We start from the raw sequence: 24514 nt of genomic DNA on the forward strand, positions 1-24514 counted from the left end.
AATAAAGTAAAAAATCTACTAATTGAAAGGGAAAAAATCATAGTATAATACCATTCTTAAGAAAAAGAAACGAGACCTCTGTTTGTGTGTGTGTTAACATAAAAAAAAATCTGGAAAGCTCTATATCAAAATGTTTATAGAGGCAATTTTGTAGTTTTAGAATCATAGATAATCTTTCCACTTCCTGATTTCTCTGACTTTTTTCTTTTTGCAATGGGCATGAATTGCTGGAAAATACCACAGACAACTGTGAAATGATTTCATCAACAACAAAAAAAAGATAAAGAAGGAAACACAAAATCTGTTAAATATGATTTATGTTGGCTGGGGGTTAAAATGCATTTCCAGAATAGAGTTCAGAGAAAGGCTGGGCTGCTAGTTGCTGGTTTAAGGACAAAGGGTAAGTTTCAGGAAGCAGAAAGCAAGCAGATGAAATTCAGCACTGGAATCAGGGGAGTGTCTGATTTGCAAAAGGAAAAGGAAAAGGAAAAGACGGCTCCTCCCTTCCGAGGAAACGAAACCAACAGCAGCCCAGGCTCAGTCAGCAGAAGAGATAAAAGTGAACAGGTCTGGGAGCCAGTTCTGTTGCCACTGTCTCTCCTGTCGATGATGGATCTCAGAAAAACCCCAGCCAAATCTCTGGACAAGTTCATTGAAGACTATCTCTTGCCAGACACTCATTTTCGCATGCAAATCAACCATGCCATTGACATCATCTGTGGGTTCCTGAAGGAAAGGTGCTTCCGAGGTAGCTCCTACCCTGTACGTGTGTCCAAGGTGGTAAAGGTGAGTCCAGGCCTGCCTGGCCAGGGGAGGGGTGGCTGAACGCACAAGCGTTGAGATTGAGAATGAGAGAGAGAAAGAAAAGAGAGAGAGAGAAAGAAAAGAGAGAGAGAGAGAGAGAAACCTAGAACCCAGGGTGCAAATGTGAGTACAGACACTGAGATCTTCTGGGCTGGTGGTTTCTTACTTATCCACACAGTATGATAAAATAGATTCTGGGGTGAAATGCTACATCCCTATTATTAACAAGTGACCCTCCCCCCGACCTTCCCATTAAAGTTTATGAACCACTGTCCTAGGCCATGACCATTTCAGAAAAAGGGAAACTGAAGCCCAGCTCTGGTAAACCACTGGCTAATTAGTGGCCAGGCTAGGGGCTCACCATTTCTGCAGTGAAGAATCATATGTTTTGAAAACAAATAGGATCTGCTGGCTGCAAGACCTTGAGCGAGTCGCTTAACTGCTCTGTGTCCCAGTTTCCTCAGCCATAATCCCCCATACTGTTGCAGTCTTGCCAATGCACCTTAATGTAGCAGCTTCTCATTGTCTGAATTAGTACCCAAGGTTCTTTGTCCTGCGTCCAAGAAAATTAAGGAACATGGACACAAAGGTGAGCTTGGAGCAAAAGTTCAGTAAGCAAAAGAAGAAAGCTCTCTCTGCTGTGGAGAGGGAAGTCTGAGTGGATTGCCGGATCGCAGATGAATGCAAAAAACTTTTACAAGAAACTGCTCTCTTCCCTGTAACTGTTTGAGAAACTTGTTGTCAGTAAGGCTGTGCAACTCCCCTTACCTTATGCAGCTGTGGGTATGTCTCTAGGCAAGCACAAAGCGTCGCTTCTCTTGTACGTATGACTGTGGCTTTGTTTCAGATAAGCCCCACTTCCTGCGCCAGTTTCAGGCAGGCCACTCCTCCAGGGCCCAGCCTTGACCGTTTACCTAACTGATTTTTCCTCCTCTTCCCCTCAACACCTCACAGGGCCGTGCAGATTAAGTGAAATAGTAAGTGTGAACCACCCAGCATAAGCTAGTCTTGGGCATAGTAAAGGACAATGGGAAAAGAACACAGATCCTGGAAGAAGGCCCCCAGGTTTGAACTGTATCTGCCAACTATTAGCTGGGCGATGGGGCTGATATATTATCTCACTGAGCATCCATTTCCCATCTGTAAAATGGGGACTAATGATAATGGCACCCAAATCATAGCATCATTGCGAGCATCATAGGAGTTTAAGATATGCGACGCCTTCAGGACAGTGGCTAATGCTCCATAATGTTAGTGATTGCTCCTGTCATTTTATTTAGGGAGGTTTGCCTCACTAAGCGTCAGTTATTATTCTTGTTGTCTTTTTCAGGGTGGCTCCTCTGGCAAAGGCACCTCCCTCAGAGGCCGATCTGACGCTGACCTGGTTGTCTTCCTCAGTCCTCTCACGACTTTTCAGGATCAGTTAAATCGCCGGGGAGAGTTCATCCAGGAAATTAGGAAACAGCTGGAAGCCTGTCAAAGAGAGAGAGAGACAGCATTTTCCGTGAAGTTTGAGGTCCAGGCTCCACGCTGGGACAATCCCCGCGCGCTCAGCTTCGTGCTGAGTTCGCCCCAGCTTGGGGAGGGGGTGGAGTTCGATGTGCTGCCTGCCTTTGATGCCCTGGGTGAGAGCTCCCAGCTTCTTTTTCTCCCTCTTCCCATTTCTGAGCAGAAATCTCCCACAGCTTGAGAGCTTTTTGCCCCAACAGGGCATCCCTCTAAAGCAGGGTGGGAGGAGACCTTAGGATCTCTTCCAGGGCAAGAATGAATATGGTCATGATCTATCACAGGAAAGACACTAAACAGCAAATTGGCATAATGTGAGGACAAAGACGTTTCTTACAGAACATCTGCAAGGCTTACTGTTCTGTTTATGGCAAAATGTGTGAATTTTATCTTTCTAAAATCAGGCAGCAAAGATGTGGCTTAAAGTTCATGTTACTTTCATCTTTGTCCCAACATGAGATCTCATCAAACGTATGCAGCATGTTGGGAGATAGATATTTATAATCTGCAGGAACATTCGGACAGGAAGTGTAACCTCTCAGAGGCTCCCTCGCCACATCAGGAGAATTGGTAAAACCACACTGCCTATATCATATCATTATTTTAACTGATAAATGATCATCTACATTCAGCTCTGATGAGTAATAGGTGTTCAAAAATAGGAACTTCCAGCCAAGTGTGGTGGCTCATGCTTGTAATTCCAACACTTTGGGAGATTGAGGCGGGAGGGTCGCTTGACCCCAGGAGCTCAAGACCAGCCTGGGCAACAAAGTGAAACCTCATCTCTACTAAAAATTTTAAAACATTAGCCAAGTGTGGTGGTACATGCCTGTGGTCGCAGCTATTCAGGACGCTGAGACTGAACGATCACATGAGGACAGCCAAGGGTTCAAGGTGTCAGTGAGCCACGAATATGCCACTGCACTCCATCCTGGGCACAGAGCAAGAGCAAGACCCTGTCTCAATCAGTCAATCAATCAAAACTATGAATTTCCCAGCTGTATATGAAGGCGCCTCAGAACACCACAGTGAACTCAGAGAGGGACACGGAATAGTTCAGATTTTAATTTGTTAAGGGAAATGCAATGACATCTGTCACAAGCCAAACAAACAGCTACTATTAAATTGTTTGAACTTACTGATTAGTGGCTACTAATTAATAGTTGGTCATTAAACAATAATTAGTGATTAATTATCAAGTAATTAGTACTTAATTAAAGGTACTGTCACAGTTTCCTTTAGTCCTAGGGCAGCCATAAAAATAAAAGGCTGACACTCCAAAGACACCAGGGTGTGAGAAAGTTTTGGATTCTCTCATTTGTGCCATTTCCTGTGTTGGGGGCTAGAGTACAACAGTTGTAAAAGACAAGAGGGAGAAGGCTGGTCACAGTGGTTCACACCTGTAATCTCAGCACTTTGGGAGGCCAAAGTAGGGGGATCACTTGAGGTCAGGAGTTCAAGACCAGCCTGGCCAACATGGTGAAATCTCATCTCTACTAAAAATACAAAAATTAGCTGGGCATGGTGGTGCGCGCCTGTAATCGTAGCTACTTGGGAGGCTGAGGCAGGAGAATTGCTTGAACCCAAGAGATGGAGGCTGCAATGAGCCAAGATCATGCCATTGCACTCCAGCCTGGGCAACACAGCGAAACTCCATCTTGGAAAAAAAAAAAAAACCACGAAGTAGGGTGAAACAATAGACAGCCATGGGGGCTAGGGGGCTTTTTTAGACAGGATCCGGAGGGAGGGTCCCTGAGCCTGAGTGATGAGAAGGAGTGAGCCTTGGGAAGATCTGGAGGTTCTGGGAAGAGGAACGGCAAGTACAGAGGCCCTGCAGCAGCAGTGACCGTGGCACATTTGAAGAAGAGAGAAAAAGTCAGAGAAGTAGAAAGTGGGCAAAGGAAGCAAGAGAGGAGGTGAGGTGAGAGAGGTTCCAGAGACCAGATCACACTAGACATCATTGGCCACCATAAGGACTCTGGGTTTTAAAAGTCTAGATGTTGTGGGATGCAGGAAGCAGCGTGATCAGATTTTAAAAGTTCTCTCTAGGTGCCAGGTTGAGAATGGGCTGTGGGGGAACCTGTAAAGAGGTGGCTGCCATAGTTCCAGCGAGTGATGTGGTGGCTTGGATGGGGTGATGGCAATGGAGAGGGCAGGAGGGAGGATCGGGAATGGACCTCAGGCTTCCCAGTTCTGGGTTTGTTGCACTTTCCAATCAAATCCCATGGCAAGGGGGATTGTCCCCTCAGAGTGACTGAAGGAACTTCTGAGAAGAGCTGACACCTAAATTGTGGGTTTTGCCCGAACAGGTCAGTTGACTGACGGCTATAAACCTAACCCTCAAATCTATGTCGAGCTCATCAAGGAGTGCGTCTCCCTGCAGAAAGAGGGCGAGTTCTCCACCTGCTTCACAGAACTACAGAGAGACTTCCTGAAGCAGCGCCCCACCAAGCTCAAGAGCCTCATCCGCCTAGTCAAGCACTGGTACCAAAATGTATGGCCCTCCTACCAGGCCTGGCAGGTCCTGTCTCGACTGGGAGTAGAGCGGGGGTTGGAGGAGCAGAGAAAGACGGAAGTGAAGGAAAGAGGAGGGGGAGTGGTGGAGGGAAACAGAGGGAGGGAAAGAGGAGAGAAAGGAAAAAGAGGTGGAGAGGGTAGAGGGAGGAGGCTGCAATAGAAGGGAGAATGAAAGGGAAGGAGAGAGGAAGGAAGGGATTTTGGTGTTCTGTTCACTGCTATATCCCCAGAACTTAAAACAGCCTGGTGCATAATAGGTGTAAATAATTGTTGAATAAATGAATCAATGCTACACACACACACACACACACACACAGAGAGAGAGAGAGGCAAAGAGAGAGAGAGTCAACCACACTCTTCAGAAGGTGGATAAGTTAAAACAAGAGTTTCAAACAAATATATGTTCAGATGCTCTTTCCTCCCACTTACTGGCTAGCTGGCCTTAACTAAGCAACTTAACCTTTCTGTTATTTCTGCTTTCTCATCTGCAATGAGTAGCATGCCACAGCTATAGTAACATGGCATATAGTCGGTCCTGATTAATGTGGCATCTTTTAGCCACCACAAGAGTACACATAATAAAAACTAACATGTATTATGTGCTTAGCTTATCTATGTTTTGCAGATGTGATACACTTTTCTGTTCACTTTTAAATGCCCTGCATCTTAGTCAACTTTAGCAGTGATTCTGTAAGTTAGATAAGGTTAGGTATTATTATGAAACCCATTTTACAACAAGAGAAACTCCTTGGGTCACATGGCTTATTCGGCCAATAAGTAGCAGAAGTAAAATTTGAATTTGGTTGGGCATGGTAGCTCACACCAGTAATCCCAGCACTTTGGGAGGCCAAGGCAGGTGGATTGCTTGAGCCCAGGAGTTCAAGACTAGCCTGAGCAACATGGCAAAACCTCATCTCTACAAAATAAACTAAAAATTTAGCCAGATGTGATGGTGAACACCTGCAGTCCCAGCTACTGGGGAGGCTGAGGTGGGAGGATCGCTTGAGCCTGGGAGGAGGTGGTTACAGTAAGTCAAGACTGTGCTACTGCACTCCAGTCTGTATGACAGAGCAAGATCTTGCCTCAAACAAACAAACAAACAAACAAAAACTCAAATTTCGGTCTACTGACTTAAGAGTTTGCCTGATAATAATAGGCATTCAATATATATTTCTTGAATGAATGAATGAATGAATGAATGAATGAAAATAATCAGGGATACATTTTCCAATTTAAAAGTAACACCTGTAGGTAAAAAAAAAAAAAAAAAGACAATCATTTAGTTGCTAGACTTCTAAGTGTTTGCTGTTCCATGAATTTTAATCATGGAGCCTGAGCATTGTAGAACTTACAAAAGCAGTTCTTGACAAAAGCAGCACTGCCCCCAGGGACATATTGAAAATTAATGAGGGTGTTTTTGGTAACCGTGGTAATGGGAGGACATGGGTGCTACTTACATTTAGTGGAAAGAAGGCAGGAATACTAATTGCTGTACAATGATTACAAGAGTCCTGCACAGCCAAGGATTGTCTTTTTCTTTCTTTCTTGATGCTTTTCTCCTTTAAAACAAGACAAGATTACAGCATTTTAACTCCACTAACCACCATCATCACCACCTCCAACTTGTATGCTACATTTCTTGTATATTTCAAGTCTCTTTATATTTTCAAGTGCCTCGAAGTATTATTATTGTTTTACAGCCAAATGTTTAATTAATCTACTCACAGATTTACCACTTTCTTCACTATTCATTCTTTCTTACACCTCTAACATTCCATCTGGGGTAATTTTCCTAAATGACCATACATCCTTTGGGATTTCTTTTGATGATGGTCTATTGGTAGTAAACTCTCTCAGTTTTTGTCTGAAAATGTCATGCTTTTGCCTTCATTGTTGAAGGGTGCTTTTGCTGGGTGGTCATTTCAGTGCATTAAATATATCATTCCATCTTCCACTGTCATCATTAAAAAGTCAGTTGCCAGTCTTTACTGCAGCTCTTTTGTAGGTAACCTATCTTATTCCTCTGGCTGCATGTAAAAGTTTTCTCTTTGTCTTTGATTTTGTTTAGCTTCAGTCTGCTGTGTCTTAATGATGGGTTCCTATTATTTGTCCTGATAGGGATTCCTTTAAGAGTCCTGAATCTGTGGATAGATATCTTTAATCAGTTTTGAAACTTCTGAGCCATCCTTCTAAAAGATTGATTCTCCCTCATTCTGTCCTCACCTTCCGGAATTCCAATTAAATGTATGTTAGATCCTACTCTATCTTTCATATCTCTATACTCTCTTCTGTATTTTTCATCTTTTTGTCGATTTTTCCATGCTTTATTCTGAATAGTTTCTTCTAATCTACCTTCTAATTAACTAATTTTCTCTTTAGCTATATCTAATTTGCTGTTGCACTATTAATTACAGTTGCCATTTTTATCCTAAAATTTCTATTTCATATTTTTGTATCTACCATGTTACTTCTTATGGCTTTTAATTCCCTGCTAACTATTGAAAGTTCTTATTTTATCCTGTGAATATGATATTCCTACTTATTTTATTTTTAATTTTTATTATTTATCTTATGTTTTATTTGCACTTCTTTTCTGTGACATGAGCACACACAGATTCATGTGTATACATATATGGCTCTGATACCTGATACCTCTCCTTTCCTGTCCTCATTCAAACCGCTGATCACAGAGAGACAACTATGTTTTTTTAATTTTTCTATTTCAATAGGTTTTTGGGGGAACAGGTGGTGTTTGGTTACATGAATAAGTTCTTTAGTGGTGATTTCCGAGATTTTGGTACACCCATCACCCAAACAGTGTACATTGTACCCAATGTGTAATCTTTTAACCCTTGCCACCCCCCACCTTTTCCCCAAAGTTCCCCAAGTCCCATGTATCATTCTTATGCCTTTGCTTCCTCATAGCTTAGCTCCCACATATGTGAGAACATACAATGTTTGGTTTTCCATTCCTGAGTTACTTACTTAAAATAGTAGTATCCAATTCCATCCAAGTTGCTGTGAATGCCATTATTTTGTTCCTTTTTATGGTTGAGTAGTATTCCATGGTGTGTGCATGAGTATGTGTGTGTTTAACATTTTCTTTATCCACTCATTGATTGATGGGTATTTGGGTTGGATCCATATTTTTGCAATTGCAAATTGGGGTGTTATAAACATGTGTGTGCAAGTATCTTTTTTGTATAATGACTTCTTTTCCTCTGAGTGGATACCTACTAGTGGGTTTGCTGGATCAAATGGTAGATCTACTTTTAGTTCTATAAGGAATCTCCACACTGTTTTCCATAGTGGTTGTATGAGTTTACATTCCCACCAATAGTGTAAAAGTGTTCCCTTTTCCCCACATCCAGACCAACATCTATTTTTTTTTTATTTTTTATTATGACAACTCTTGCAGGAGCGAGGTGGTATCACATTGTGGTTTTGGTTTGCATTTCCCTGATAATTAGGGATGTTGAGCATTTTTCCATATGCTTGTTGGTATTTGTATATCTTCATTTGAGAATTCTCTGTTCATGTCCTTAGCCCACTTTTTGATGGAGTTGTTTGTTTTTTCCTTACTGATTCGTCTGAGTTCTTTGTAGATTCTGGATATCAGTTGGATGTATAGATTGTGAAGATTTTCTCCCATTCTGTGGGCTGTCTGTTAACTCTGCTAATTATTTCTTTTGTTTTGCAGAAGCTTTTTAGTTTAATTAAGTCCCATCTATTTATCTTTGTTTTTGTTGCATTTGCTTTTGGGTTCTTTGTCATGAAGTCTTTGCCTAAGCCAATGTGTAGAAGGGTTTTTTGGATGTTATCTTCTAGAATCTTTATGGTTTCAGGTCTTAGATTTAAGTATTTGATTCATTTTGAGTTGATTTTTATATAAGGGCAGAGGTGAGGATTCAGTTTCATTCTTTTACATGCAACTTGCCAATTATCCCAGGATCATTTGTTGAATAGGGCGTCCTTTCCCCACTTTATGTTTTTGTTTGGTTTGTCGAAGATCAGTAGCTGTAAGTGTTTAGCTTTATTTCTGGGTTCTCTGTTCTGTTCCATTGGTCTATGTGACTATTTTTATACCAGTACCATGTTGTTTTGGTGACTATGGCCTTATAGTATAGTTTGAAGTCTAGTAATGTAATGCCTCCAGATTTGTTCTTTTTACTTAGCCTTGTTTTGGCTATGTGGGCTCTTTTTTGGTTCCATATGAATTTTAGGATTGTTTTTTCTAGTTCTGTGAAGAATGATGATGGTATTTTGATGGGAATTGCACTGAATTTATAGATTGTTTTTGGCAGTATGGTCATTTTCACGATATTGATTCTACCCATTCATGAGCATGGGATGTGTTTCCATCTGTTTGTGTCATCTATAAATTCTTTCAGCAATGTTTTGTAGTTTTCCTTGTAGGGTTCCTAGTTATTTTAAAGTCTGTTTCAGTCTTTCAATATTTAAAGTTTTGTAAGTTTATTACTATTTCTCTTTTTTTCTGTTGGTCATAACTCTTAGTGTTTTGTTTCCTTTTGTGCCTGGTTGCATATGTGCTGGTCATTGTATTCGAAAATTATGTGTGAAATAATTTCAGGTTTTGGATTATGTATACTCCTCCAGAAAGAACTTCATTTGCTTCTGTGCATTTCTTAGCAACATTACAAGTCCTTCTTCTCAGTTAATTTTCATAGTATCCTTATAAGATAGGTGCTATTATGACCACTCACTTAGCAGATGAAAATAATGAGGTCTGTGAGTCTAAGTCATCAACTTAGAATCGGACAATGGTGAAGCCAGGATTCAAACTCACATCAATAAGAATCCAGCACTCTTGACAAAGGGCCAGCACACTTTTAAAAAAAAAAAAACAAAGGGCTAGATAGTAAATATTTTAGACTTTGTGGACTGCACAGCCTCTGTTGCAGCTACTTAACCCTGCCTTTGTAGCATGAATGCAGTCATAAACTATACATAAATGAATGAGCCTGGATTTGTTCCAAGGAAACTTTATAAAAACCGGTGGCAGGCTGGATTTGACCCATGAGAAATGGAGTTTACACAAAAGTTGAGCAAACCAATTTTTTTTCTGATTGTTTTTCCTCTTCTTAGTGTAAGAAGCAGCTTGGGAAGCTACCACCTCAGTATGCCCTGGAGCTCCTGACAGTCTATGCTTGGGAGCAAGGGAGCATGGAAACAGATTTCAACACAGCCCGGGGATTTCGGACGGTATTGGAATTAGTCATAAACTACCAGCAACTCTGCGTCTACTGGACAAAGTATTATGACTTTCAAAACCCCATTATTGGAGAGTACCTGAGCAGGCAGCTCAAGAAACCCAGGTATGCTATCCTCACATGGCTTAGCTCCCCTATGTAAATGAACACCTGGACACAGGTACAATGCCTTGGAAATGGAGAAGGTGGGAGGGCTCCCCACTTAGTGAGAATCTCCTCTTGCCTGTCATTCATACTGGGCATTTTACTACTGCCACCTGATTTAAACACCTACCTCAAACCCTGTGAGGCAGGCACTATCATTTTATAGGTGAGTAAACTGAGGTTCTGAGAGCTAAGGAGCTTGTCCAACCCTTAACAGAAAATGAGTAAAATAGCTGGAATTTGAACTGAAATAAGAACAGCAGCAACAACAATGATAGTAATTGCTCCCAGGCATTGAAAGCTTGCTGTAAGACTAACACATGCTAATATAATAGTAAAAATTATTATCAATATTACTGACATGTATGTTATGTTGTAGTCACTGTGCTGAGCATTTCACATAACTGGGCTTCTTCTATCCTCACACCATAGCCTTTGAGATACGTATGTGGAACTATCTCCATTTTACAGATAAGAATCCTGAGGCTTAGAGAGTTCAAGTGACCTACTCAAGGGCACATCACTCATAAAGGGCAGAGGTGGGATTCAAACCCACATCTGTCAGGTGCAAGTGCAAGGCTCCTTCTCCTCATGCTCACAGCCCCCTGGGGAATAGGGCACTGGGGACATACCCCAGGGAGCCCTTCCTCGTGCTCTGAGTCCCAGTCCATCCCAGGCTGCTATTTTGCTCTCCAAGGAGCATCTGGACTCCCTGGACTGAGCCCCAGCTTCTCACCTGTCCCTCTCTAAATGTTGCTCTGCAGGCCTGTGATTCTGGACCCGGCGGACCCTACAGGAAACCTGGGTGGTGGAGACACAAAGGGTTGGAGGCAGCTGGCACAAGAGGCTGAGGCCTGGCTGAATTACCCATGCCTTAAGAATTAGGATGGGTCCCCAGTGAGCTCCTAGATTCTGCTGGTGAGACCTTCTGCTTCCTCCCTGCCATTCATCCCTGCCCCTCTCCACGCAGCTTGAGACATATAGCTGGAGACCATTCTTTCCAAAGAACTTACCTCTTGCCAAATTCCATTTGTATTCATAGTTCCAGGCCATGCTCCATATTTAACAGTCATTTTGGTCACAATCGAGGGTTTCTGGAATTTTCACATCCCTTGTCCAGAGTTCATTCCCCTAAAAGTAATAATAATAAGCTGTAGCACTATTTACTGACTGTCTGCTTCGGGCTCAGGTTCTGTCCTAAGCCCTTTAATATACACTATCTCTTTAAATATTCACAACAATCCCATGAGGCATGTTTTCTTTTTTTTAAATTTTTATTATTTTAGGTTCAGATGGCACATGTGCCATTTGTTACACAGCTATATTGTGTAATGGTGTGATCCTGTCACTCAATTAGTGAACAGAGTACCCAAAAGTTTTTTCAACGCTTGCCCTTCTCCCTCCCTCCTCCCTTTTGGAGTCCCTAGTGTCTATTGTTCCCATCTTTAGCAGATGTTAAGTATTTGGTTTTCTGTTTCTGGGTTAATTCACTGAGGATAATGGCCTCCAGCTGCACCCATGATTTCATTCTTTCTTATGGCTGCATAATATTCCATGGTGTAGATATACCACATTTTCTTTATCCAGTCCACACTGATGGGCACTTAAGTTGATTCCATGACTTTGCTATTGTGAATAGCACTGCGATAAACATATGAGTGCAGGTGTCTTTTGATATAATGATTTCTTTTCCCTTGGGTAGATACTCAGTAGTGGGATTGCTGAGTTGAATGGACATTCTGTTTTTAGTCATTTGAAAAGTTCCATGAGGTATGTTTTCTATCGTTCCCATCTTACAGATGAGACAAAGGCTCAGAGAGGTGAGGTCACTTGCTCAAGGACATCACGAGTGGTGGAAATGGGATTCAAACTCAGTGGACTCTAAAGCCAGTGCTCATGTCACGGTGCTAAACAGCCAGCCTTGTCTCATCCTCAACTTTCATCTGACCAGTGGGAGACTCTGAGCAGCTGAGTGCCTTGGGCTAAATAGGGGCAAAGGACCCAGTCTTGGATCTTTCCACCCCCAAGCAGGAATCTGTCTGATTCCAGGGGATTGATGATGTTGCAGATGGCTAGGAATGGAATTTAGTGTGGATGGAATTTAGTGTGCAGGATATTCTGAGGGAGAGCCACTGGAACCAGCACTCAGGGAAAGGAGGGGAAGAAAGGATAGGAAGAAAGAAAGAAAGAGCATAGGGAGAAGTGAACAGGGATGCAAAGCAAATGCCAGCTTCAGCCAACTTCAAGGACAGCCCTGGAGCTGGAATGGCCTTTAGAGCTGCCCCATGGCGACAGAAGTGGCCAGGCCTCTATACCCCTATGGACCACTCACTGTGCCTGGGCACCTGGGAAAGGGCATAGCCTTGAGCAAAACGCTCTCTGCAGCTGAGGCAACCCCTAAACGGGCTGAGGGCTGAAGTCTGTCTGCTGCCCACCATCCCAGCAGCTGGGGTTTGTTAGTCTTTCCTCAAAGGGGGATCCAGATGGCATGTCACAGTGTCCACCTTAAATGCTCACTGAATCCAGCTGCAAGGTAGGAAGACTCCCTGATGAGATCATGTGTCTCACCCTTTCAGGCTGAAGGCGACAGTGAAGACGATGAGTCCTACGATTCCAGGATGTATCAGCAACATGGTTATATCCAAACATATGAATGCCCTCATTTCTCTCAAAGCCCCAGCATACTCCAGGCAGCATCCACTCGACAGGCAGAAGAGAACTGGACATGCACCATCCTCTGAATGCCAGTGCATCTTAGGGAAAAGGGCTCCAGTGTTATCTGGACCAGCCCCTTCATTTCCAGGTGGGACGCTTGATCCAGAGAGGACAAAGGTCCTCAGTGAGCTGGTGTATAATCCAGGACAGAACCCAGGTCTCCTGACTCCTAGCCTTCTATGCCTTCTCTCCTATCATAGATAACATACCCTACAGCCTCGCTTCATTCCACCTATTCTCTGAAAATATTCCCTGAGAGAGAACAGAGAGATTTAGATAGAGAGAGAACAGAGAGATTTAGATAAGAGAATGAAATTCCAGCCTTGACTTTCTTCTGTGCACCTGATGAGAGGGTTATGTCTAATGTATTATCAATAACAATAAAAATAAAGCAAATACCATTTATTGGGTGTTTATTAACTTCAAGGCACAGAGCCGCAAAGAAGTACAGATGCCTATCTAGGGGTGTGTGTGTGTGTGTGTGTGTGTGTGTGTATACATTGATTCAACAAGAAATATTTATTGAGCACTTACTATGTGCCAAGCACAGCTCTGGGCACTGGGAACATAGTAATGCACAAAAGCAGACAGAAATCCCTGTCCTCATGACCCTGCAGAGCCAAGGCTTCCAGAATTTTTTAAGTAAAAAAAAAAAAAAAAATCCCTGTCCTTATGGAGTTGACATGTGTGCAAAACATCTTAATATTAGATGGTTTTCCTATTAGTAGTAATTCTGAAATAAGCATCCTTGATTTATCCTTTCTCCATATCACTGAGAAAAATTCTAGAACCTCTCTATGTGACACAGCAGCCACTAGCCACATGTATCAAATGCTTAAAACATAGCTAGTCTAAATCTATGTGTGCTGTGAGTGCAAGATATATACTTGGTTACAAAGACTTAGTACAAATCAAAAGAAGGCCAAGTTCTTGCCAACTGATAATTTGTTTAATTGTGTGCTGAAATGACAATTTTTAAATATATTTGAGTTAAATCAAATGAACTTCATCTCTTTCTTTTCCCTTTTTAATTGTGTTTACTAGAAAATGTGAAATCACACATGTGGCTTGCATTATATTATGTATTTCTATTGGACAGCTCTGCCCTCCAAGGTAAATCACTGGATTAAAGATTCGACTATACTGACTTACATTGCCACATTGTTACACTGTTCTTGGGACCAAGAATCAGCATATCATTCATAATACTCTAAAATATAAAACTCTCATAAATACTCACAAAAGAACTTGAATGCTCTGATCACCTGAGTTGCTGGTCACTTGGGTGGCTGGCAAGCAGTCTTTGGTCTGTCCAGATTATATTCTTCCATTTAGTCCCCCAGCACCCCTGTGAGATGGGTTTTGCCCCTGTGAGATGGGTTTTGTTGTTATTCTCATAATAGTAAGTGGAATAACTTGAGGTTCTAAGAGGTTGCAGTGCTTGCCCAGGATCGCCCAGCTGGTCAGGGGCAGAGTCTGAACTTGAACCCCTAATCCTTCTCTCTCTAAAGCTCATGTTCTTAATCACTGCAGTATGGTCTCAATGTGTCCTCATTCATTGAATTCGTATTTTTTCCTGCTCTGGCACCATGAGAACCAGAAGCACCAATGTCGAAGGGCAGTGAAAGATGAATGTCCCAGCTCAACCTAAGCACACATTCACCCTTCCTCGGTCTTTTTGTCCTATTTGTAGACTGGATTAGATGATGCCAGTCTACTGATTCAAATATGAATCTCTTTCAGAAACACCCTCACAGAAACACCCAGAAATGATGTTTTACCAGCTATCTGGGCAGCCTTAGCCCAGTCAAGTTGTCACATAAAATCTATCATCGCACACTCCATGCCAATAGGCGAGCGTGGATATCCCAATGTAATGGTTTCATTGTATTTTACCGTATGGAAAATGCACTTATGTTGCCTTTTGAGAGTGTTTCATTTTATAGCAGTGCCACAACCAACAGCAGGTTAATGGAATCAGTAATCAGTTGTTTGATCAAAGAGCCACATGGCCACATGATCAGCCTTCCATCTACAACAGCACCCAGGAGTGCCCCAGGATTGTTTTTCAAAGGGCATAGACATTTTTGCTGAAAATGACATGGGCTTGCTCCAGAGTCCTGGAGGGGTCTGTGTTATAATTCTCTAATTAGATCTTGCCATAATCTCTGAATGACATCTTTTCCCACGACCAACACTTTGGACACCGTGTGGCCTGCCAGGCTGGTGTGGCCCAAGTAGAGGGGCGACTTGCACTGAAGCCTATACCAGTTGCAGAGCCCTTTAGGATTTAATAAGAGGGTGCTAATTTCTGTACTTCCCTGGCTCTGAGATGTAATAGCGGTTTTGATTTACTATCCTGGCCAGGGAGGTGACATTTTCAAAGGTATCCCCATGACCTTCCTCACTGTGATAGCCTTCACTTAACACTCAGGCCAATGTGGGGTAGTGTCTTTTACCAAGCATGTCCTTTTTGAATATACATTCAGGGGACAGGGAAATGATCACCAGGTCGGTCCATAGACACAGTGGGCATATTACAAGCCTGACTTGGCCAGGGCTCCATTTTTCACTCTTGGCTCCTATATACCCCTACTCTGATGAGGACAGAATCTGATGACGCTTTGGGTTTTCATGCATCATTATCAATGTTGATCCTCTGCTCAACAGTCTTAGAAATGTTGAGTGATTCCCCTTTTCCAGTGTTATCATCCTCTGAATAAATGGCTATAGGTCCTTTGGGGGAAACCATTACTATATATGCTATGGTGTCACAGGGTCCTTTCCCAAGGGGACTCTGCCTCCTGCTTAGGTTGTTTCCACTGGATTATTGTGAATAGTGCTGCAGTAAACATGGGAATGCAAGTTATCTTTTTGATATCCTGATTTCAATTCTTTTTGATAAATACTCAGAAGTGGTATTGCTGCAACATATGGTAGTTCAATTTTTTTTTTTCTTTTTTTCAAGACAGAGTCTCGCTCTGTTGCCCAGGCTGGAGTGCAGTGATGCGATCTCGGCTCACTGCAAGCTCCGCCTTCTGGGTTCACACCGTTCTCCTGCCTCAGGCTCCCAAGTAGCTGGGACTACAGGCACCCGCCACCGTGCCCGGCTAATTTTTTGTATTTTTTAGTAGAGACGGGGTTTCACTCTGTTGGCCAGGATGGTCCCAATCTCCCGACCTCATGATCTGCCCACCTTGGCCTCCCAAAGTGCTAGGATTACAGCTGTGAGTCACCGTGCCCGGCAGTAGTTCTATTTTCAATTTTTTTGAGGAACCTCCATACTGTTTTTCACAGTGGCTCACCAACAGTGTGCAAGAGTTCCCATCTCTCTACATCCTCACACTTGTTATCTTTTGTTCATTTTTTTAAACAATGATAGCCATCCTACCAGGGGTAAGGTGATACTGCATTGTGATTTTGGTTTGCATTTCTCTGATAATTAGTGACATTGACTATCTTTTCATATACCTGTTATCCATTTGTATGTCTTCTTTGGAGAAAGATCTACTCCAATCCTTAGCCCATTTTTAAATCAGATTATTAATTTTTTTGATAGTGAGTTGTAGGAGTTCCTTACGTATTGTGGAGATTAACCCTTATTATATGTATGGTTTGTAAATATTATCTTCATTCCATAGATTGTCTTTGCAGCCCGTCGATTGTCTTCTTTGCTATGCAGAAGCTTTTTAGTCTGATGTAGTCCCAGTTGCCTATTTTTGCTTTTGCTGCCTGTGCTTTGTATACATGGCCACCTGATCTTTGACAAGACTGCCAAGAATACACAATGGGGAAAGGACAGTGTCTTCAACAAATGGTGTCTGGAAAGCTGAATGTCCACATGCAAAAGAATAAAACTGGACCCTTACCTTACACCACACACAAAATCAACTCAAAATGGATTAAAGACTTAAACATAAGATCTGAAACTGAAACTACTAGAAGAAAACATGGGGAAAACTTCATGACATTGGTCTTCCCAGTGATTTCATGGATGTGACACGAAATGCACAGACAACAAAAGGCATTTATGTTCATACGGCATGTGAGGAAGGGGTTCATTTCCAGTTCTTCCAATGTGGATGCTCAGTTATCCCAGCAGCATTTGTTGAAGGGACCATGCTCTCTCCACTTCTTTGCAAAGCCACCTTTTAAATATTCCCAGAGTCCCTCTATGTGGGAGTCTGTTTCTGGACTCTGCTCTTTTCCATTGCTCTATTTTTTGTGTCCTTGAGTTAATACAACCTTGTCTTAATTACTATAGCCTTATAATTCTTAGTATCTTTGGGAGAACTCTGTTCTCTTTTTATCAAGTCTTTGGTTCCTCTTGGCCCTTTTTATTTCTACATTAATTTTATACTCAATTTGTTAAGCTCCTTCCAAAATATGGGGAGGCATTTGATTAGAATTACACAGATTAGCTTGGGAAGAATAACATCTATATTATATATATAGATATATAGATCCATATAGAATTTGATGATTCTGACCCATGAACTTGGAGTTTCTTTTCATTAATTTTAGCGTTCTTTAGTGACACTGACAATGTTTTATCATTTTCCCTGGAGAGGTCTCTCATGGTTTTCATCATGTGTATTCCTAGGTATTTGTTTCAGTACTATTGTACTTGGCATGCTTTCTTTAATTTCATTTTGTAATGGTTAGTTCATGGGAGATTTAAACGTTTTCAGTGGTGATATTTGGCTATAGCATTATAGGTGATCTTTATACTTTTCTAAATTTTCTGTGGCCATGGGAAATAATAAAGACACTTTTTTTTACAAAAAAAAAAAAAAAAAAGAAGAAGAAAAAAAAAGCTTTTGACAAGTATTTCTCTCAGCTAAGCTCTGATAGTTTATGCAAAGTTGGCAGGCACAGGCTACAGAAAGCTCTGGGGTGCTGTTGTTTGGAGCTGCTGGTTCAAGGACAAATTCACAAGATTTGGAAACAGAGGAGCAAGTGTGTAAGGACAAGGGAAACTATCATATAAAATTGAAGCACCCGAGCTGGAAATTTCTGAGCCCCCAGAGATAAATTTCCTCAGCTCCTCCCTGATGAGAAAACAAAACTAAGAAGAGTTAACGTTTAGCCAACAGAAATGAGAGTGAAGCTCACGGAAGAAATTAGGACACAGCAGAAGTGTTTAAAATGAGGAAACGTTCAATGTCAAGTTAGAGGTCCAGGGTTGATGGGTGAACTCTGCACACTCAGCTTCATGTTAGGTCTCCTAGCTCAATAAGGGGGTGAATTTTGATGTACCACTGTCTTTGAGGCCCTGCATGAACTCTCCCAGACCCTGCCCCTTTTCCTCACACAAATCCCCTCCTTGCACAGCCCTCACATCTGTCTGTGAGGTGCCAGGGTCCCCTCTCCCAGCCAGCCACAGGCCAGTATTGCCCCTCTCCAAACTTCCCTTCAGGCAGATCAAACCCAGGGCTCTGGAGTCAGACTGCCTGGGCTCAAATCCTGCTTCTGAATCTTACGAGACGTCAAGTCACTTACCTAACTCCTTGGTGAAACAGACTCTCCTCTGTCAAATGGGAGGTCATGCTTTGGGAGGCCAAGGCAGGAGGATTGCTTGAGCCCAGGAGTTCAAGACCAGCCTGGGTAACAGAGTGAGGTCCTGTCTCTATAAAAATAAAAAAATTTAGCCAGGTGTGGTGGCTCCTGCCTGTAGTCCTAGCTACTCAGGAGGCTGAGGAGGAAGAATTGCTTAAGCCCATGAGGTCAAGGCTGCAGCGAGCCATGATCAAGCCACTGCACTCCAGCCTGGGCAACAGAACAAGACCCTGTCTCAGAAATAAGTGAATAAATAAATACATAAATAAATCTGGGTGCAATTGTGGCTCTTAGTGTTACAGAGAGGACTGAATGAGCTAATGGATGATGGATTTATGCCAGTACCTCACATATAGCTTATCCTGAAGGAAGTTAGAGCTTATTATGATGATTATTCAAAAAATATTTATCAAAGGTCTGCCATGGGCCATGTTCTGGCTCAGTGCTGGGGATGCAAAGATGAGCAAGAGACTCCTCAGGGACAATTTTCTGATGAGGTAACAGGCACTGTTTATGAGTGGTCTAATCAATAGAGTTCTATTTATCTTATAATTATCTAATAAATGATCTAATAATTTATTAGAGGGCTAATAAATCTGATGGCAGGAGCCTGTGGGGGGCAATGGCCAGTTCTTACTATGGTACCCAGGCTGGTCTTGCACTCCTGGGCTCAAGCAATCCTTCTGCCTCCACCTCCCAGCATTCTGCAATTACAGAAGCATGAACAATGGCACTTGGCCTAAAATTTTATGTTAATAAAAAAATGCATGTGTTTGAGGAGTACGACATGATTCTTGAACATCATACTGTGTCAGGGGAAACCAGCCCCCAGTACTTCAAAGTAGATTCTTTTCTATTTTCCCTAAGTGTTGGCTGGTCTGAGAAATAAAGGGCAAGAGTACAAAAGGGAGAAATTTTAAAGCTGGGTGTCCAGGGGAGACATCACATGTCAGCAGGTTCCGTGATGCCCCCTAAGCCGTAAAACCAGCAAGTTTTTATTAGCAGTTTTCAAAGGGGAGAGAGTGTACGAATAGGTGTGGGTCACAGAGATCACATGCTTCAGGGGCGACAAAAAGATCATAGGGCAGAAGGTCAGGGTGAGATCACAAGGTCAGGGTGAAACTAGAATTACTAATGAAGTTTCATGTCCCGCTGTGCATGCATTGTCATTGATAAACATCTTAACAGGGTTCAAGAGCAGGGAACTGGTCTGACTAGAATTCGCTAGGCTGGAATTTCCTAATCCTAGCAAGCCTGGGGGCGCTGCAGGAGGCCAGGACGTATTTCATCCCTTATCTGCAACAGCATAAGGCAGATACTCCCAGAGCACCCATTTTAGAGACCCCACACTGGGAATGCATTCTTTTCCCAGGGCTGTTAATTATTGATATTCCTTATCGGGGAAAGAATTCAGTGATACTTCTCTTACCCATTTTCAGTAATGAGAGAAATAAGGCTCTGTCCTGCCTGGTTCCCAGGCAGTCAGACTTAATGGTTATTTCCCTTGTTCCCTGAACATCACTGTTATCCCGTTCTTTTTTCAAGGTGCCCAGATTTCATATTGCTCAAATACACATGCTTCAAGAACAATTTGTGCAGTTAACGCAATCATCACAGGGTCCTGAGGTGACATACATCCTCAGCTTATGAAGATGACGGGATTAAGAGATTAAAGTAAAGATAGACATAGGAAATTATAAGAGTATTGATTGAGGAAATGATACATGACCATGAAATCTTCACAATTTATATTCTTCTGTCACGACTTTAGCAGGTCCCTCCGTTCAGGGTCCCTGACTTCCCACAACATCACTATATACCTGAAATTAGCAACAATTCTAATTCTCTGGTCACACATCATTCAGAGCATAGGATCTTCGGTGAATTTAAGAAATGCCTTTCTCCCTACTCTTAGCCGTGTGACTCCCAGAATCCTGTGAAAGTAAAGATCTTGTGTTTGGCCATAGGAGACTTCTATTCACCATCTTTGCTCTCTCCCACAAATGGTGAGGTCTCCACAGTCTCCCACATGACAGCTTTGTACTAAAATCAACCTTACTCTATAGAACATGCATGATTATGGCAGGACTACTACGATCTTGGTATATCACATGGGACAAAGTTTGATGTATTAGTTAGGCTAACATTAGCTGCTGTAACAAATAGTCCCCCAAGCTGCAGCATGGCTCAGATGCAGTATAAGTGTCTTTTTCACTTATATCAAGCAAGAATTATCAGATTTTCTGATTTTTTTTCCACTGTGTTAATGTAGGGAGAAGTTGTCAGAGGTCACATCATAGTTCACAGCAACCATCTATGTTTGGGAGCAAGGATGCTGGAAACAGAATCCAGCATAGTTGTAGCTTGTCCAAAATTACAGACACCTTTGCATTTACTGAACTGAATCCTATGACTTGAAGACCAAAGACTGTATCATGCCTAAAGGGACAGCCTCAGAACTGTGGATGCCTGTCCCTCCTGGTTTGGGTTTGTGCTGACCATAAGCAAATCCACTGAACTCAGGATCACTGTATAAAGTGACATATTGAGCCTAGTGCCAGAATAAATCTGAACAAAATGAGGGTTCATTTTAATAGCAACAGGCTGCTGATGCAGGCATCAACTCCACCAAACTGTGTTCCTTCAAATGTTATGTTCCCCTGGGAGTATCCCACACCCTGACATCACACATTCACTCAGTGAAACACACATTCATTCGGGGAGCTCTTTCTCTTTCTCTCTTCTCTAACACACACACTCTCCTTGGTTAGCTGGCTGCTGATCGACATTTCTGGATATACTGGTTTTTGGGAAAATAGGATGGTTGGCTTCCAACCCCAGATTTTTCACTGATGGGTTCCATATTTACACCATCTTGGCCAAAGTCTCTGGGTCACCATTTCCACACATACCCACACACTATACAGAGATGCTTTTTCTGGGCCTTCTGTTCATGCAGTCTGGAATTGTATTTGCTTTTGTTTTGGGGCATCCTGGGTAGCTCATTCCACTAATAGGCATAACCATAACCATTGCAGTCTCCACTTACTGACATTTACAACTTTCCAGACACACGCTAGGGAACTTACATTCATTATTTCATTTTATTCTCACATCACAACCTTGTGAGGTGGAGGAACATGATGGAAGGAGGAAGGAGCTAAAAGCAAGGAATCTGGAGTCCAGCTGCCTGGGTTCAAATCCTGGCTCTACCAATTACCAACTCTGTGACATAGGGCTAATTTCCTAACCTCTCTATGCCGTTTCCCTATCTCTAAAAGGAACCTGACAATAGCATCTACCTCATAGGATTTGTACAAGGATTAAATGAGTTAATATTGGCCAGGCGCGGTGGCTCAAGCCTGTAATCCCAGCACTTTGGGAGGCCGAGACGGGCGGATCACGAGGTCAGGAGATCGAGACCATCCTGGCTAACACGGTGAAACCCCGTCTCTACTAAAAAATACAAAAAACTAGCCGGGCGAGGTGGCGGGTGCCTGTAGTCCCAGCTACTCAGGAGGCTGAGGCAGGAGAATGGCGTAAACTCAGGAGGCAGACCTTTCAGTGAGCTGAGATCCGGCCACTGCACCCCAGCCTGGGCGACAGAGCGAGACTCCGTCTCAAAAAAAAAAAAAAAAAAAAAAAGAGTTAATATTTATAAAGTGTTTGGAATGATACCTGACATCTGGTAATTGTTTGATAAATAAAATCCTTTTCAATGATGAGGAAACAGACTCAGAAGAGGGCACTCATTTGCTCATGTGGTACAGATAGGTTCCAGACTCAAACTCAAGACCATCTGACTCCAAAACATCTAAAACTGTTGCCCTGCATTCTCTTCATTTGACAGATAATAAAACTGAGGCTCAGAGAAGCTAAGTGACTTGCCTGGGACTGCACAGCAAAACAACACGAAAAAGACCTAGGGTCTCCTGACTGCCAGAGCGGTGATGCTTCTATAGGCTTTTCTCACTGATGCTCTCTGGGCAGACAGGCTGCTTAATATGAGAGTGAGCACACACTCCTTTTTTCATTTTCAGGTAAACCTGACACCGGTTGGCAGAAGGCACTACACCAATAATTAGTGAACATGTGGTGAATTTGCAGCAGACAAGAGGAGCCTCATTATCCTATATTTTCCAGGTTGCTTAGGGAGGCAGGAATCACAGCAAGGAAAATCTTCAATAATAAACAGACGTCTCATAAAATTAATTGCAACCCAACCTCTCTCTCTACTTAAAATTAGCATCTATTTCCAGCTCTGCTTTCAATGCCCCCATATGCATACATGCGAACTCCCTCCCTCTCTTCCTCCCTCTCTCCTTCTTTCTTTCTCTCTCCCTCATTAAAAAATAAAATTTAAGAAAAAAATACTAGGTAGATTTACACAAATAGTGGGATCTCAGTCTTGAGTTAGCTATGTATGACTGAAAAGGATGCTGTGGTTTAATCTTAATAATCATCATAAAAACAATGACATGGCCAGGCACGGTGGCTCATGCCTATAATCCCAGCACTTTGGGAGGCCAAGGTCGGCAGATCACTTGAGGCCAGGAGTTCGAGACCAGCCTGGCCAACATGGTGAAACCACATATCTACTAAGAATATGAAATTTAGCGGGGCATCATGGCCAGCCCCTGTAATCCCAGCTAATCAGGAGGCTGAGGCAGGAGAATCGCTTGAACCTGGGGAGTGGTGGTTGCAGTGAGCTGAGTTTGTGCCACTGCACTCCAACCTGGGCAACAGAGCGAGACTCCATCTCAAACAAACAAACAAAAACAAACAAAAAACACAATAACATAAAAGTAATAAAAACAAAACAACTGCTATTTACTCAGTGCTTATCTGATGCCAGCCACTTTGCTAAACCTATGAATGCATTATTTCCCCGTTGCTACAGATGAGAGAATTGAGGTTCAGACAGGTTGAAGTCATTGTGCCCAAAGTCACACAACTGGTGAGTGGCAGAGCTGGTATGCAAACCCTAAACTGCCAGCCTTCAAAGCCTATGCTCTTAATTTCTACCCTGCTGTCTTAGTGCTTCCTTGTCCATTTAATTAAGCTCCATAGGCACACATTCCCTGCCCTGCTTTGCTGTACAGTCCCAGGCAAGTCACTTAGCTCCTCTGAGCCTCAGTTTCATAATCTGTTAAATGGAGGTAATGCACATAATTCCTAGTTGTGATGAAGAATCAACATAGAAATCTGCCATTTCCAGCCTATTATGCAATTTCTCAAGCACTGTGACTGCAAGTGGCATCAGCTCCTGGAAGAACACACTGTCTTACTGTCGTTCCCTCCTTTGTCAATGGATCCCCCCTTGAACCTCACTCTACCCCTGCTCTCAACCCCCAGGTACTGCCAGCTGATTAAATAAAATACTTTTTGAAAATCATAAGTGTCATGAGTAAGGTTTCTTAGTGTTGATGTAGAAGAACAAAACAGAATTGTGAAATGAGAATCACTGCAGCTATCATTAAGTCCCGCCTACGTGCCCAGCGATTGCTAGATTGGCCAAGTTTTCCTGTGAAGGGCAATACAGTAAATACTTTAGGCGTTATGGGCCATCCAACCTCAGTTGGACTCTTCATCTCTGCTGTTGCTATAATGCAAGCAACCATAGACAACATATAAACAAATGGGTGTAGCGGCATTTCAATTAAACTCTGTTTATGGGCACTGAATTTCATAATTTTCACATCACAAAATATTCTTCTTTTATTTTTAATATTCTTCTATTGATTTTTTTCTTAACCATTTAAACGTGTTAAAAAGTACAACAGCCGGGTGCAGTGGCTCACACCTATAATCCCAACACTTTGGGAGGCTGAGGCAGGCAGATCACTTGAGGTCAGGAGTTCGAGATCAGCCTGGTCAAGATGGTGAAACCCTGTCTCTAGGAAAAATACAAAAATTAGCCAGGTGTGGTGGCAGGTGCCTGTAATCCCAGCTACTCAGGAGGCTGAGGCAGGAGAATCGCTTGAACTAGTGAGGTGGAGGTTGCAGTGACCCAAGATCCTGCCATGCACTCCATCCTG

The 24514-nt window shown here is 42.5% G+C and overlaps 1 protein-coding gene across 7 annotated transcripts; it reads left to right on the plus strand.

Annotated features, from left to right (window-relative positions):
• Positions 1–539: 539 nt before the first annotated feature.
• On the plus strand, positions 540–23871 carry OAS1 (2'-5'-oligoadenylate synthetase 1). 7 transcript variants are annotated; one of them, XR_013400602.1, is made up of 7 exons: positions 540–786; positions 2135–2429; positions 4620–4804; positions 9934–10163; positions 10967–11120; positions 12779–13005; positions 22517–23871. XR_013400602.1 is itself a non-coding variant. In XM_077952860.1 (6 exons), the coding sequence occupies exons 1-5, from the start codon at positions 607–609 to the stop codon at positions 11085–11087; spliced, it is 1011 nt and encodes a 336-aa protein (XP_077808986.1). In that variant the 5' UTR covers positions 540–606; the 3' UTR covers positions 11088–11120; positions 12002–13318.
• The last annotated feature ends 643 nt before the right edge of the window (positions 23872–24514 follow it).

The sequence above is a fragment of the Macaca mulatta genome, chromosome 11 (assembly GCF_049350105.2).
Source record: "Macaca mulatta isolate MMU2019108-1 chromosome 11, T2T-MMU8v2.0, whole genome shotgun sequence".
NCBI classification, from domain to species: Eukaryota; Metazoa; Chordata; class Mammalia; order Primates; family Cercopithecidae; genus Macaca; species Macaca mulatta.